Source organism: Saccoglossus kowalevskii, chromosome 18 (assembly GCF_978046115.1).
Source record: "Saccoglossus kowalevskii chromosome 18, keSacKowa6.1, whole genome shotgun sequence".
Taxonomy (NCBI): Eukaryota; Metazoa; Hemichordata; class Enteropneusta; family Harrimaniidae; genus Saccoglossus; species Saccoglossus kowalevskii.
In genome coordinates, this window is record NC_140658.1 from 30,870,419 (window position 1) to 30,885,930 (window position 15,512).

General features: G+C 35.0%; 1 protein-coding gene across 1 annotated transcript in view; it reads left to right on the plus strand.

Moving 5' to 3' along the window:
* Positions 1-15,512, plus strand: part of LOC144348171 (short transient receptor potential channel 4-like) — a 30,411-nt gene that overhangs the window by 11,332 nt on the left and 3,567 nt on the right. The window contains exons 2-7 of the mRNA XM_078007668.2: positions 6,487-6,611; positions 7,521-8,018; positions 8,817-9,204; positions 10,351-10,493; positions 11,989-12,638; positions 13,006-13,204. Coding sequence (XP_077863794.2) covers positions 6,487-6,611; positions 7,521-8,018; positions 8,817-9,204; positions 10,351-10,493; positions 11,989-12,638; positions 13,006-13,204 — 2,003 coding nt within the window. The remainder of the gene's footprint in view (positions 1-6,486; positions 6,612-7,520; positions 8,019-8,816; positions 9,205-10,350; positions 10,494-11,988; positions 12,639-13,005; positions 13,205-15,512) is intronic.

Genomic DNA, 15,512 nt, shown 5'->3' on the forward strand with positions numbered 1-15,512 from the left:
ATTTTCTGAATAACTCAGAGTAGTTACATTATTATGAACATAAAATAACGCAGAAAGGACCAATGATTACCATATTTGTATATTAGCGATGACTATATAGAACTATACAATTTTGTGCTTGATCAAACAATTTTTGTTTGTTTGTTTGTTTGTTTGTTTGTTTACATCATTGATAAGATCCAAGTATACTACGACATAACAGTTTGGGTGAGCAGACAAATCACTAACACATAATTTTATTCATACAATTGTCTGGATTAATAAGGCTTTCATAAAGACAATCTCCACGACAAGTAACTACTACTGAATTATTTCGTTTGATTTGATATATAGTCTAAGTCAACTGTACTTTCAGATGCTATTATATATTGCTTGTGTAAATAAGCAATTTCAGTTGTTTCTTAAGGCGTCCACATTATTCATAACTGCTTTCTCTCTAAATACAACATATGTGTAAGAAAAGAGAACATTGAATTCAAGTCACATACTTGGATAATGTGAATGGTTATTGCGGTAATAAAATGCACCGTAAAAGAAATGTAGCATATTAGTTAATTGGATATTTTACGACCTCATTTAGAAGGTCATTATTGTCCGCATACAGTGGTACAAATGCGTCTAATGTTATAGTTGTGTAATGTAAGTAGTGGAAACTATTATATATAATATGAAATTGTACTTTAAAAATCTGCGAAACGAATTTACAATAGTTCATAAACACAACTTTCAATTTCAACAGTTATCAAAAAATCATGCATGTGCACACATAGTACATTTCAATTTATGTTGGATATATAGAGAATAATGTGTACAAAATAGTATATGATGTGGTCAATATCTATAGTAATGTATAACAATGATGCAATTGTCAAATCAATCAAAACAGTTGTAGCTGGCGATGTATTGTTGACATTTCATGGTGGACTTTACAATATCAGATTCGTTAAACATTGATATAGTAGGTAAGTCATGATATATTCTCCATATTGTGAGTGTTCTTGCAATTGAAGCAAAAGTTATTCCGTGCCTTAGATGTATTCGGTTCTCGCGTACAAAATTCAAACGGATTCGTGACACCCAACCAAAATAACTATTAAACCAATAAATGTTGTCGCCTTGAATCAAGTCATAGCCTAACTATTTACAAACTTCGTGTTCGATTCCCTTTGGAAACGCTTCACAACATTTGTCTACATGTTGTACATATTAACAATGGAAAAGAACCAGAGCGGGCGCTGCTGTTTTGGGTTAACTTTGTCAATATTGAATACAGATATATAGTAGGTATTCTGCCAAGGTAAAATGGTGAAACGACGGCCGAATAAATGAATCTTAGCTGACGAAGATGAAGACAAAGTAACAAAGCCATTCTCTGGACATATATAATACCTGTCAGTCAGTTTTAGGAAGAGAATGTTTACATTCAATCGGAAGTCTTTAAAGAACGGTGACATGTGACTCAAACCAAAGTAGATTGGCTACACAACACTTACAGTCAAGCCAATTGGAATGTAGTATGGCTTGTAACTAATCAAATCATGTATAAATGTTTCAAGTTCGAAAACGATAACACTGTTTCAGGTAATAATATGAGGTTATTATGAGAATACCTCAAAGTATGCACAAAGAAAGTACAGTCGGAGATACATGCGCGGCGTACTGTCTGAGTGCATATTTTGAGGTATTCTCGTAATAGCCTTATTAAAGGATACATCATGGGAATGCCAAAATTCAAAAAGTTTAGAACAGAATCAACGAACTTCTTTGTGTGGAGTCCGGTCAAACCCTGATGGCAGCCATGTTTGTTTTTAATATTAGAGGACGCTTACGCGCGTAATCATTACGGCACGCTGTAACTTAAGGCGTTACGGCGACAGATGTATATTAATAAACATTTTAACACATCATTCGTTAATACTGTACTGTAATTGGTCAAAACAGGATCACGTGTTATCGGCTAAATTACCATAGTAGTGACAGGGAAATTACTAGTTCCCTAGGGAGACTAGTACATCAACCACTGCCCGGGGATGACGTCACTCGTCACCTGATCGTGTGATTTTCAATATGTCGTCTGCTAGTTCGGTCGCTGATATCGATGGTCCGCCTCGAAAGACTGAACGATTTAGCTTCAGCTCAGAAGAAAAACTTGACACACTAGTAGAAAATAAAGATGCACCGAAGATGAAGGACGCAATCAGGTTTTCTAGAAGCGTCTTTACATCGTTTTGTGAAGAAATCGGAACACCGATAGCAGACGTCGAGAAAAGGACGGCAGACGATCTATGCACGTTCCTCCGGCAATTCTACGTGTAATGTGTTATAAAACACATATTGCATGGCCTAATTCGGGCACTAATATACGTCTATTTCCCCCGAGGGATTGTGGGGTACCAACAATACCTGCTATTTCTCTCGGCCTGCGGCCTGTGGCCTCGTGAAATAGCAAGTATTGTTGGTACCCCACAACCCCTCGGGGGGGGGGATAGACGTATACTAGTGCCCTCATGGCCATGCAATATGCGCTTAATATTGTTACATGTTTGCCCGCGAAACCGCTACACGTCTTCGGAATGGAATCGTCCTGGCATTGTGTATGTGGGTGTGTGTGTGTGTGTGTGTGTGTGTAATGTTTAAAATTCAAAATACTTGGTTGCGTGAAAAGAATGTCCAGAAAGAATGTTATCTTAAAATATGTGCGTGAGTACGACTGAATTAATACAAGGCGTTGATATAACTACTCCCTCAGGTCAAAAGATAAAAGTGACCTAGAATAGTGTTGATGGTAGAATAGTGCGGTGTATTGTTCGTGTAGCGATCTCGTACAGGTGTATTGTTCGTGTACCGATCTCGTACAGGTGTATTGTTCGTGTAGCGATCTCTCACAGGTGTATTGTTCGTGTAGCGATCTCTCAAAGGTGTATTGTTCGTGTAGTGATCTCGCACAGGTGTATTGTTCGTGTAGCGATCTCGCACAGGTGTATTGTTCGTGTAGCGATCTCGTACAGGTGTATTGTTCGTGTAGCGATTTCGCACAGGTGTATTGTTCGTGTGACGATCTCGCACAGGTGTATTGTTCGTGTAGCGATCTCGTACAGGTGTATTGTTCGTGTAGCGATCTCGTACAGGTGTATTGTTCGTGTAGCGATCTCGCACAGGTGTATTGTTCGTGTTTATTTGTGAAAACTGGTATTCTAATACATTTTCAGAGGCCAGTTTTTTTTACCCACCTCTGTGTAAAGCGCCTTCTTTAATCTCTATTCACATATCATAGATGGGCGAGCTACAGAACAGCAGAGACGTCAATATATTTCAACATAATACCGGTAGTACACTATTTTTGCACATAAACGAAGCAACAAAAGTGTTTTAGTTGTTATTGCACTTACGTTGATTTACCAAACAGGCGACAGGTCGGCGAATGGCAACGACCGACGCGTCGATGACGTCACGTGTTAAGCGCTATGTTGCAATGAACGCTCACGTTCGTCAGTGTGTGTTTTTTTCGCAAAATGCGCAGCAATATTAACTTTTTGGTAATAATAATCCGTGTTATTATTTTACCAAGTTTCCATTTTTGATCAGTTGATTATACGCCCGCAATCACTATTAACTGTGCTTACAGTCACGTGGTCAATAATCACTGAGATATATAAGTCAGTTTATTCAGTTTCATTAAATGAGTAACGTACAATCACCAGAAAAAACAAAGATTAATATAATATATTGATCAGTAATAATAAAATTGAGTATGAAAATACCGATAATTCATTTATTATTATAACATGAACCACACGTGAATCCCGTGAGTCCCAATCTAGGATTCAAATTAAACAGATACGGTAAAATGATATTTGGAATTTCTATGATAGCATTCGGCAGGGAATACAACCTAATTGCAATTTTACTGTGAGGTCGGTTCTTTGCTCTCGAGGGCGTTACATTTGACATAGTTGCTGGAACATTCTAAAATTTCCGTGGTAAACTGCAAATTATATTCTACGCTAGTCATCAAATTTACGATCATACGTGTGTTGTATAATTATTAGAGCTACCAGCAAAAGGAATCGCATCGAGAGATACTGACAAGGAGGTTGACAGATATACATTCATGTTTTAGTTATCAGCATATAGTTTTTTAATTAAATAGTCAAGATTTTGTTTGGAATAGATAAATAATAATGCTTGTAATATGAGAAGTGCTAGGCATATTATACAAGAACAAAAACGTCATTTTTCATTTTTACCATTGTCTTATGCACAAACAATTACATTGTGTGACAGTATATTCATTTACACATTTAGTTTATTGCAGAAATATCATTCCTTGCCAAAGCTTCTTTGTGCAAATAATACAAATTAGTGATAAGCTATGTAGCTACCGATAGCATGTATTAAATGACTGGACGTTTTTCTTATTCAATTAAAAATTGTCAAACTTTAAAAACTGTAAACAAATGTAGAATCATAGTACATAATATAGTACATATTATAATTGTAATATAACTTTTTCGGTCTCAATAAAAAGCACGTCAGGCAAGAATATTTTAATCTTCAGGTGATGGTTTGGTTGGAATAATATTTTTAAATTGAAAATAATGAGATCATCGTGGCAAAATATATTGAAAAATAAATGCTAAAAGCAATCATTCAACAGCTTTGGGAATATAGATTATACGATGAAATGTAAATTAATTGTGTGATGTTGTGGCCAAAGACCGTAGTATATGCGACCTATCGTGACAAGAGATAATTACTCATCAATTATATACAGTTATTGCGTCTATGATCACGTGGTTCATGACATTGCAATTGTTATTATCAGATTATTAAATCATGTCAAGTCGTACAATAATGCAAGTGATAATACTGTCTACTAAGTGAATACAGCCTTACTGGTAACCTACGAATAACTGCAATGAATTGAATGAATTACTTAATGTACAACAAGTTCAGTAACAGCATTTTAATTGAGATAGAAAACTCTATGTAGCCTGTGAATAAATAAAGATTATTTCGATCAGCTTGACTGATATAATGCGGGTGTAACGCATGGTGTGCTCACATTTCACAAATGCTTGCTGAGTATTTGATTGAAGGTATAAATTATTCGTGCATCTATTTGACTATGTGTCATATATAAGTATTTCGAGTACGTATTCTGAACGATGTATTGCCTGTAGGTAAGAGGATTAGTATGTAAATACATATTAACATTATCTGAAATTCATTGTTGTGAACATCCAACAAGTTATTCAAATTAAAATGTCTTACTCATATAAATACAAGTACTGTTGTGTTAAGTATACTTTAAGAATGTAGTAGAAGATGCTTAAAACAGTTCTCAAAATTACCAACTCACAGATATATGTTGACTAAATCTGTATATTCACATTTATTTTAAATAACACTAATTCAAAAAGTAGTTTTTTAACATATTTAGATTTTAGATGCTTAGTTATCTTCAACAATTTACCCGACACTAGTCACAGACGATTTCATGATCATTTTAAAAAATACCTCTAATATATATATTGATATGCACATTAGTTTATTTAATTTTGCCATTATAATGATCAATCAAGTGAGTACTAATCTCATAAAATCGTTTTAACTTTTTCTCAGAAATTGTAGATGTAATATACATGACCATAAACGTCATAGCAATTTTCGTTAAATTTGCGCAAAATTTAAAAAAAAAGAGTTATCCAAAATGTGTTACATGTATTCTACATTTTTCTATAACGATTTATTTACTTAGTACTAGTAGTTAATACATGTAGTTAAACGTTGAATCAAATCGATTTTCAATTAGTGTGAATTATGAGTGTGATATGATTTAAAATAATAAAAAAATTAATATGAATTTTACTTCCTGAAAACCTCCACTACATCCTTAAAAGGCGGTAGTCGTCGCGCTGCGCATGTGCGACATTTGTGTTGATAAACCTTGATTTTCCCACAATCCAATGCGCTATTCTAATGGAATTGCAATTTGGTGACGTCCCAGTTTGCACTACAGTCAAAGTCGCCATCTTTGTTTGCATGAGACCCATATACCTCGCACATGCGTGGTGCTATGAAAATTGCCTTAATGTTTTGGCAATTTTACTGATTTACGTAGATTATTGTAATACTGCATCATTGCAATCATTCACAGTATGAACGAGACAATGTTGTTTCGATACTATATGTTGGAATATTATTTATCATGATCTGGCCATGTAATCTTGTAGCACTCAACTGAGTATGTGTTCGATGAAACAATGTAAATGTGTAATACGCATGCGGATGAATTATTGTTGACCATGCAATTAGTGCAGATGCGTACTAATTTTTTTCAATTTACAATTCAAAGAATACGGATGTGTACTACATGTATAGTTTACAAAAGTCATTATCAGATGCGGTACATGCAGTAGCAACCACAATTATTGACAGATTTATGTCCATATTGAATATTTAAACTGATTTACTTGTTTTCAGATATTATACGAATACTAATACAACACGGAGTAGAACTTGGTGATTCTTTGCTTTATGCAGTAGATGCTCAGTTTACAGAGGGAGTTCAGATACTATGTGATCATATTAGGAAACTCGGTATGACAGTGAGTACACGTAGCCAAATTCTTTCTCTTCTTTTATCATTTTTTTTCTAAGAACAGATGAAACGTGAAGGTCTCTGCATAAGTCACACCATACTTTCATTTAAATGTTCATCTCAAAACAGCCAGCGTAAACCATCTTGGGTGCTTAAAGCGGGAGAGTCGTCACCTACGCATGCTTCAGATGGCCATAGCGTCTCATTGTTTACAAACACGTCTACCCATGAGCCTTTGCGTTTTTAGCGTGTGTTGTTATCGTCGATTGCGACTCGATTCCCGCGCGTGCGCAGGTGACGATCCTCCTGCTTTAATTATACATTTATGATGTCATTACGCCTTTGGTGTCAACTCCTACTTTAAAACGTACAAGGCTGTGAAAGAGATGCATAGGCACCCAATGTAGTTTATCACTATTCCTCAATGTTGATGGACGACGGTTCCATGTTGCCAATCAGAAAAAAATAAATATGCACATTTTTCGTCGGCTTCGTTCTGCCAATCAAGACAAAGAATCTGAACGGAAAGGAGTCGAAGGTAACAACAAATACAGCGTCTGGCCAATCATATGTGTATCACGTGTTGTCAAATTTAAAAACAATCACATTTTAGTTTTGGAACAAAAATATAAAATTATGACCACTGGGGGCAAAAAATGAGATGACATTATTGAATTGATTGCAAAAATAAAGTCAGTAGTATGTCTACGAGCAACGCTTTATGTTGAGTAAAATACAAGATTTACTTTCATGATTTGTTACCGTCAGAACAGCGGTTTTTATGTACATTGTTATTAACTGTCAGTGCATTTGCATGAACAATATTGCTGTGTATAGCACGTTTATCAAACAATCGCAATTGCTGTATTGGTTCTACTCATACCAAGCTTATTTTCATTCGTAAAATACATTCCAGGAATATCTCTACTGTCGTTCACTCAATGGCGATTTACACCCGGATATCACACCGATTATTTTAGCCGCTCATCACAACAACTATGAAATTATCAAGATTTTACTCGACTTTGGCGTTAGAATCGAAGATCCTGAATACTACACGTTTCAAAGTGAAGATATTACTCTACAACACTCGCTGGGTTTACTTAATGTGTATAAAGGACTGGCTAGTCAGGCTTACATTGCCCTAACCAGCGAAGACCCCATTAACACTGCATTTGAGCTTGGTATGCGTCTGTGTCAGCACAGTAAATCCGATTATGAGTTTCGCTATGAGTTCGAGGAACTAGCCGAGCAATGTGAAGACTTCAGTGCTGCTTTATTGGGGCATGTGAGGGACTCGACGGAACAGGAAGTGGTATTGAACCACGATCCGGAGGAATGGGCCATGCTAGGGGATCGATATGTTGGACAACCTAGTAAAGTGAAAAAAGCGATCAAGTGTAAACAAGTTAAGGTAAACTAATTAAGAATTACTCTTTTGTAAACGCGGGTAGGGAGCTGCGTGAATGTGACTAGTGCACTTAGTTTTCGGGCTCTCTATGTGCAATTTTATTGTTTTAATGTTTTTCCGGAACGCCTTGTATTTTTTGCTCTCAATAGCTAGAGGGCCACCAAGAGGTATTTTCGTAATAATGTAATTTAAATAAATGGAAAAACGTAATTGCGTAGACATGGGCAAGGTGTAAAATGTAATAAGCTATTTTATTCGTCCGTAATTTGTACAAAGATGTTATTTTTTTGTGAGCGTATAAAGCACTTTCAAATTAAATGTCGTAATTCGTATGCAAATTCCAATTTTGATTCTTAAACTCAAGTTATCAAAAATATAAAAATTTAAAAAGTAATTAGAAATTTGTTTTATCTGTAAAATGTAAATACCTATTGTAACCTACTGTAAATGTAATTTTCATTTTATTTCCTGTAAAAACGTAAAATGCCGTCTTTATTTCGTGTAACATGTTACAGTACCAGCTATCCACCTCTAGCTAGGTTACAGTTATTATTTATCAAACGGTCGACCCCCCCAATCATATTTAACTGTATTTCGATAAAAATTCAAATGTACATTTAAAAGATAATCTTCATGAAGAATAACAAAATATAGTTGATGTTCGAATATCGAATATAAATGCGCCGGACTCAAATATGCACCCATACTACATATTTACTTCAGACTAAAGTCTGTGTTATTAATACATTGTTTGTATGATTCCGCTTTTTTTGTACAATATTTGTTTCTTATTTTCTGCAGTTTGTTGCCCATCCTCATTGCCAGCAACATTTGATTGAGCGATGGTACCATGGATTGCCAGGCTGGAGAAAATTCGGGCCGTGGAAGAAAACGTTCCTGACACTTCTGATGGGATTGTGTTTCCCAATATTCAACATATCTTATATAATTTTACCTCGTTGTAAGTTATCTAAGACGTTGCAGATACCTTACGTAAAATTCGTCTGTTATACGGCATCCAATCTGACATTCTTGGTCTTGCTGGCTTTACAAGCGATGGAGTTTGGTGGAAAACAGCTGGAAATGGACAACATTATACAGGAAAACAATGACGGATGTACAACAGCCTCGATCGGGTCTATTGTTCGAGTCAGCTTCTCTGAATGGCTGGTCGTTTTTTGGGTAATAGGTAAATACTTTTTATTATTAATTGTATATTTAAAATACTGCTGTTTTGTGTAGTATCTCGATCCCTTACATAGTCGGCATAACCGTACGTTTACGTAGTCAAATTCGTCCCACGACCTTCCACCATTAGTCTCTGATGCCAAACAAAAACTGAACAAATACATTGACTATATTACACCATTGAACACAGTACATTACGTCACTGATTTCGCCAGTAAAACGCAATGTCAATAATATATTTGGAATCAGTCTAAGCAGAAACGTGTGCTCATTGTTTTCGAAACACCTGACACTACTTCATATCATGGAGGTAAAAAGAGACTTTTTACCTCCATGTTCATATATACAGTGGGGTCCATAAATCCGTTTCTTACTGATTTGACTATGTTACGTAATGTACTTGTCAGTTAATTGTTCGATTTATTAGTGTTGTCTGTCGTTTGTTGTGTGGTCTTGCACCTGTAAAATTACTTATATGACTTGTGTTCAAAGATCTATAAATGTATGTTATTTCCGCTTTTCTGAACGTAGCATTGGGATATTTAGTAATGTAGTCATATAATAATAGAACATACAGTTTTTAGTAGTACAAAATGTTCCTGGACGAAGCAGGTGTTTATGATTGAATAATTTGTTGAATTTCATCGGGTAATGTGTTATGATGACGGTAATAAACTTTTCTGACGTAACTGTCAAATTATTCTATATTGCTTTCAAAGTGCCAAACATCACAAATTAGAAGAAGCTGAATTTAGTTGACACAATGCTGATACAGTGTTCACAATGCTGATAGTGTTCACAATGCTGATACAGTGTTCACAATGCTGATAGTGTTCACAATGCTGATACAGTGTTCACAATGCTGATACAGTGTTCACAATGCTGATAGTGTTCACAATGCTGATACAGTGTTCACAATGCTGATACAGTGTTCACAATGCTGATACAGTGTTCACAATGCTGATACAGTGTTCACAATGCTGATACAGTGTTTCTGTCAAGTGAAACACAAGATGTTTTAGTGTTGTATGAGATTCCAAGAATTCAACACATACCATGGCGATTGCAAAGCATGACATTAATCACTTACGAATCTGAGACAATTGATTAAAGCGAAAACTGTCATAATACTTGTATACATTTTCAGGGTTTACGGCATCTGAATGCCAGGATATTTGGCACAAAGGTTTCAAAACAGTGACTGACAACTTTTCTCTGAAGTTATTTGATTTTATCACAATGGCCTTGTACTGGACATGGATTATAATTAGGTTTTCCGTGTGTCTAGAGGTACGTATCTGACATATACATAATTATGTAAGTATTTGACATGTATAATGATGTAAGTATCTGACATGTATAGTGATGTAAGTATCTGACATGTATAGTGATGTAAGTATCTGACATGTATAGTGATGTATGTATCTGACATGTATAGTGATGTATGTATCTGACATGTATAGAGATGTATGTATCTGACATGTATAGTGATGTATGTATCTGACATTTATAGTTATGTATGTATCTGACATGTATAGTGATGTATGTATCTGACATGTATAGTTATGTATGTATCTGACATGTATAGTTATGTATGTATCTGACATGTATAGTTATGTATGTATGTATCTGACATGTATAGTTATGTATGTATGTATGTATCTGACATGTATAGTTAGGTATGTATGTATGTATCTGACATGTATAGTTATGTATGTATGTATGTATCTGACATGTATAGTTAGGTATGTATGTATGTATCTGACATGTATAGTTATGTATGTATGTATGTATCTGACATGTATAGTTAGGTATGTATGTATGTATCTGACATGTATAGTTATGTATGTATGTATGTATCTGACATGTATAGTTATGTATGTATGTATCTGACATGTATAGTTATGTATGTATGTATCTGACATGTATAGTTATGTATGTATCTGACATGTATAGTTATGTATGTATCTGACATGTATAGTTATGTATGTATCTGACATGTATAGTTATGTATGTATGTATCTGACATGTATAGTTATGTATGTATGTATCTGACATGTATAGTTATGTATGTATGTATGTATCTGACATGTATAGTTATGTATGTATCTGACATGCATAGTTATGTATGTATCTGACATGTATAGTTATGTATGTATCTGACATGTATAGTTATGTATGTATCTGACATGTATAGTTATATATGTATCTGACATGTATAATTATGTATGTATCTGACATGTATAGTTATGTATGTATCATACATTATAGCTCAATGATAGGATGCAATTTAATAATTTATGTATTTTCTTTAAATAAATTATCATCAACTTTTGTAAGTAAAAAGAGCATAATCGATGTCTTGGAACTATGACTACACGTTGGGTCAGTGAATGTATAGATTCACTGCTCACATTTTGCTATTTGCTCACCAAAACTTAATGTTAATGACGGTGCGCATCCAAATTATCATTATAACTTTTATTCCTAACACGCTAACGTGTATTTACGTTCAAAGTAGTGGCTAATACATGTAATTCATTTGAAAATCTCAATAAAACTAATGAACGAAAATCGGTGCTCAAAGTGATTGTATTACTAAATGCCTATAAGACGAGTTGGTAATGCAAAACACGTTAAAAACAAGAGATCTTTAAAACCAATATTACGCACGGTAACGAATACTTCATGTGTGAGTGATAACATATTATTTTATGAATATTATATAATTACGTACATATTATTCAACTCATATTATCATTAATACTATTTGTTTTTATTTCAGACACATACCGGTCGTTTCAACGAGACTGGCACTGTGGTGGATGAGGTAAGCGAGATTGAACTAGACATCAACGGTACTGCAGTCTTAACAAACCTAGTAAACGATCACTTTGGAGTCATTGATTTTAAACTGGATAACATAACAGCATATGTAACGGATATATCCAATCAACAAAAACAGCTACCTGGTCTTATCGCAGAGCAAATTACCGATGCAGTTGCCAAGCACGCAAAAGTGTTGCATCGGTCTGCTCGTGCTGCGAGAGCAACTGCCCGACGCCGTGTTAGTGGTGGAACCGCTGGCAGTACTGAGACAGGCGGGGCGTATTTCGTGTCAGCGCGTTCCGAGTGGGATACATTTGATCCGGGCCTTGTAGCAGAGAGTCTGTTCGCAATAGCCAAGGTGTTTAGTTTCTTGAGACTGATCAGAATCACTGTAGTTAACGTCCAGCTGGGACCCATGCAAATATCTCTCGGCCGAATGACCTATGACATTGTCAGGTTTCTCGCAATATTTTGTCTCGTGTGGTTTGCATTCTCCGTCGGGCTGAATCAGTTATACTGGTTCTATGACTATGAAAAAACTGAACATTGTAAAGCCTCAAAGAGAGATCAACAATACGAGCCAGACTGTGATTCGGTGTTCGGTAGGTAAGTAAGGATATTTGGATGAAATATGTATAGATATAAACATTGATTTTTTTTTTCTCTGCCAATCTCGTGTCGGTCTTCCATATGTCAATTAAAGATTTAAGAATAATTTCTCTTGACATGCTGGTTTGACTTGGTTTCAGTTGTATCAAAGGTTAAACAGGAAGAGAAAGTATCAACGGTACCTAAGTTCCATTGTTAAATATAATAAAGAGAAAATTTCTCAAGAAAATCACCAGCAGTCTTTATGATCTTTCATTCTTAGACAAAGGAAGAAGTAGCGTTATAACCTGTATTGTTGCGTCAATATACCAAACACAAAGAACCTTGATATAATCAATGTTCATTTTCTTTAATATTTTTTCAGTATTCCTTCTGCAATGATCACACTATTTTGGGCATTGTTTGGAATAGCAGATATGGAGCATCTCAAGATTGAGGGCGCTCATCATTGGTATACGGAGGGCGTTGGGAGGATACTGTTTGCTGCGTACCACGTCATCGGTATTGTCGTACTCCTCAACATACTCATTGCAATGATGAGCAATACGTTCACGAGAATCGAGGTCAGTTATTTATATATGAGGGCGATCTTACAATTGAGAGGAAATTACCAAGGACAATTATGATACCAGGCATTGGGTTATTCTCTCGCACCTAGGGTAGTGTTAGCTATCAACATTTGAATATACTCTAGGGCAGTGTTAGTTATTAACATTTGAATATACTCTAGGGCAGTGTTAGTTATCAACATTTGAATATACTCTAGGGTAGTGTTAGCTATCAACATTTGAATATACTCTAGGGCAGTGTTAGTTATCAACATTTGAATATACTCTAGGGCAGTGTTAGTTATCAACATTTGAATATACTCTAGGGCAGTGTTAGTTATTAACATTTGAATATACTCTAGGGCAGTGTTAGTTATCAACATTTGAATATACTCTAGGGCAGTGTTAGTTATCAATATTTGAATATACTCTAGGGCAGTGTTATCAACATTTGAATATACTCTAGGGCAGTGTTAGTTATCAACATTTGAATATACTCTAGGGCAGTGTTAGTTATCAACATTTGAATATACTCTAGGGCAGTGTTAGTTATCAACATTTGAATATACTCTAGGGCAGTGTTAGCTATCAACATTTGAATATACTCTAGGGCAGTGTTAGTTATCAACATTTGAATATACTCTAGGGCAGTGTTAGTTATCAACATTTGAATATACTCTAGGGCAGTGTTAGTTATCAACATTTGAATATACTCTAGGGCAGTGTTAGCTATCAACATTTGAATATACTCTAGGGCAGTGTTAGTTATCAACATTTGAATATACTCTAGGGCAGTGTTAGCTATCAACATTTGAATATACTCTAGGGCAGTGTTAGCTATCAACATTTGAATATACTCTAGGGCAGTGTTAGTTATCAACATTTGAATATACTCTAGGGTAGTGTTAGCTATCAACATTTGATTATACTCTAGGGCAGTGTTAGTTATCAACATTTGAATATACTCTAGGGTAGTGTTAGCTATCAACATTTGAATATACTCTAGGGCAGTGTTAGTTATCAACATTTGAATATACTCTAGGGCAGTGTTAGTTATCAACATTTGAATATACTCTAGGGCAGTGTTAGTTATTAACATTTGAATATACTCTAGGGCAGTGTTAGTTATCAACATTTGAATATACTCTAGGGTAGTGTTAGCTATCAACATTTGAATATACTCTAGGGCAGTGTTAGTTATCAACATTTGAATATACTCTAGGGCAGTGTTAGTTATCAACATTTGAATATACTCTAGGGCAGTGTTAGTTATTAACATTTGAATATACTCTAGGGCAGTGTTAGTTATCAACATTTGAATATACTCTAGGGTAGTGTTAGCTATCAACATTTGAATATACTCTAGGGCAGTGTTAGTTATCAACATTTGAATATACTCTAGGGCAGTGTTAGTTATCAACATTTGAATATACTCTAGGGCAGTGTTAGTTATTAACATTTGAATATACTCTAGGGCAGTGTTAGTTATCAACATTTGAATATACTCTAGGGCAGTGTTAGTTATCAATATTTGAATATACTCTAGGGCAGTGTTATCAACATTTGAATATACTCTAGGGCAGTGTTAGTTATCAACATTTGAATATACTCTAGGGCAGTGTTAGTTATCAACATTTGAATATACTCTAGGGCAGTGTTAGTTATCAACATTTGAATATACTCTAGGGCAGTGTTAGCTATCAACATTTGAATATACTCTAGGGCAGTGTTAGTTATCAACATTTGAATATACTCTAGGGCAGTGTTAGTTATTAACATTTGAATATACTCTAGGGCAGTGTTAGTTATCAACATTTGAATATACTCTAGGGTAGTGTTAGCTATCAACATTTGAATATACTCTAGGGCAGTGTTAGTTATCAACATTTGAATATACTCTAGGGCAGTGTTAGTTATCAACATTTGAATATACTCTAGGGCAGTGTTAGTTATTAACATTTGAATATACTCTAGGGCAGTGTTAGTTATCAACATTTGAATATACTCTAGGGCAGTGTTAGTTATCAATATTTGAATATACTCTAGGGCAGTGTTATCAACATTTGAATATACTCTAGGGCAGTGTTAGTTATCAACATTTGAATATACTCTAGGGCAGTGTTAGTTATCAACATTTGAATATACTCTAGGGCAGTGTTAGTTATCAACATTTGAATATACTCTAGGGCAGTGTTAGCTATCAACATTTGAATATACTCTAGGGCAGTGTTAGTTATCAACATTTGAATATACTCTAGGGCAGTGTTAGTTATCAACATTTGAATATACTCTAGGGCAGTGTTAGTTATCAACATTTGAATAT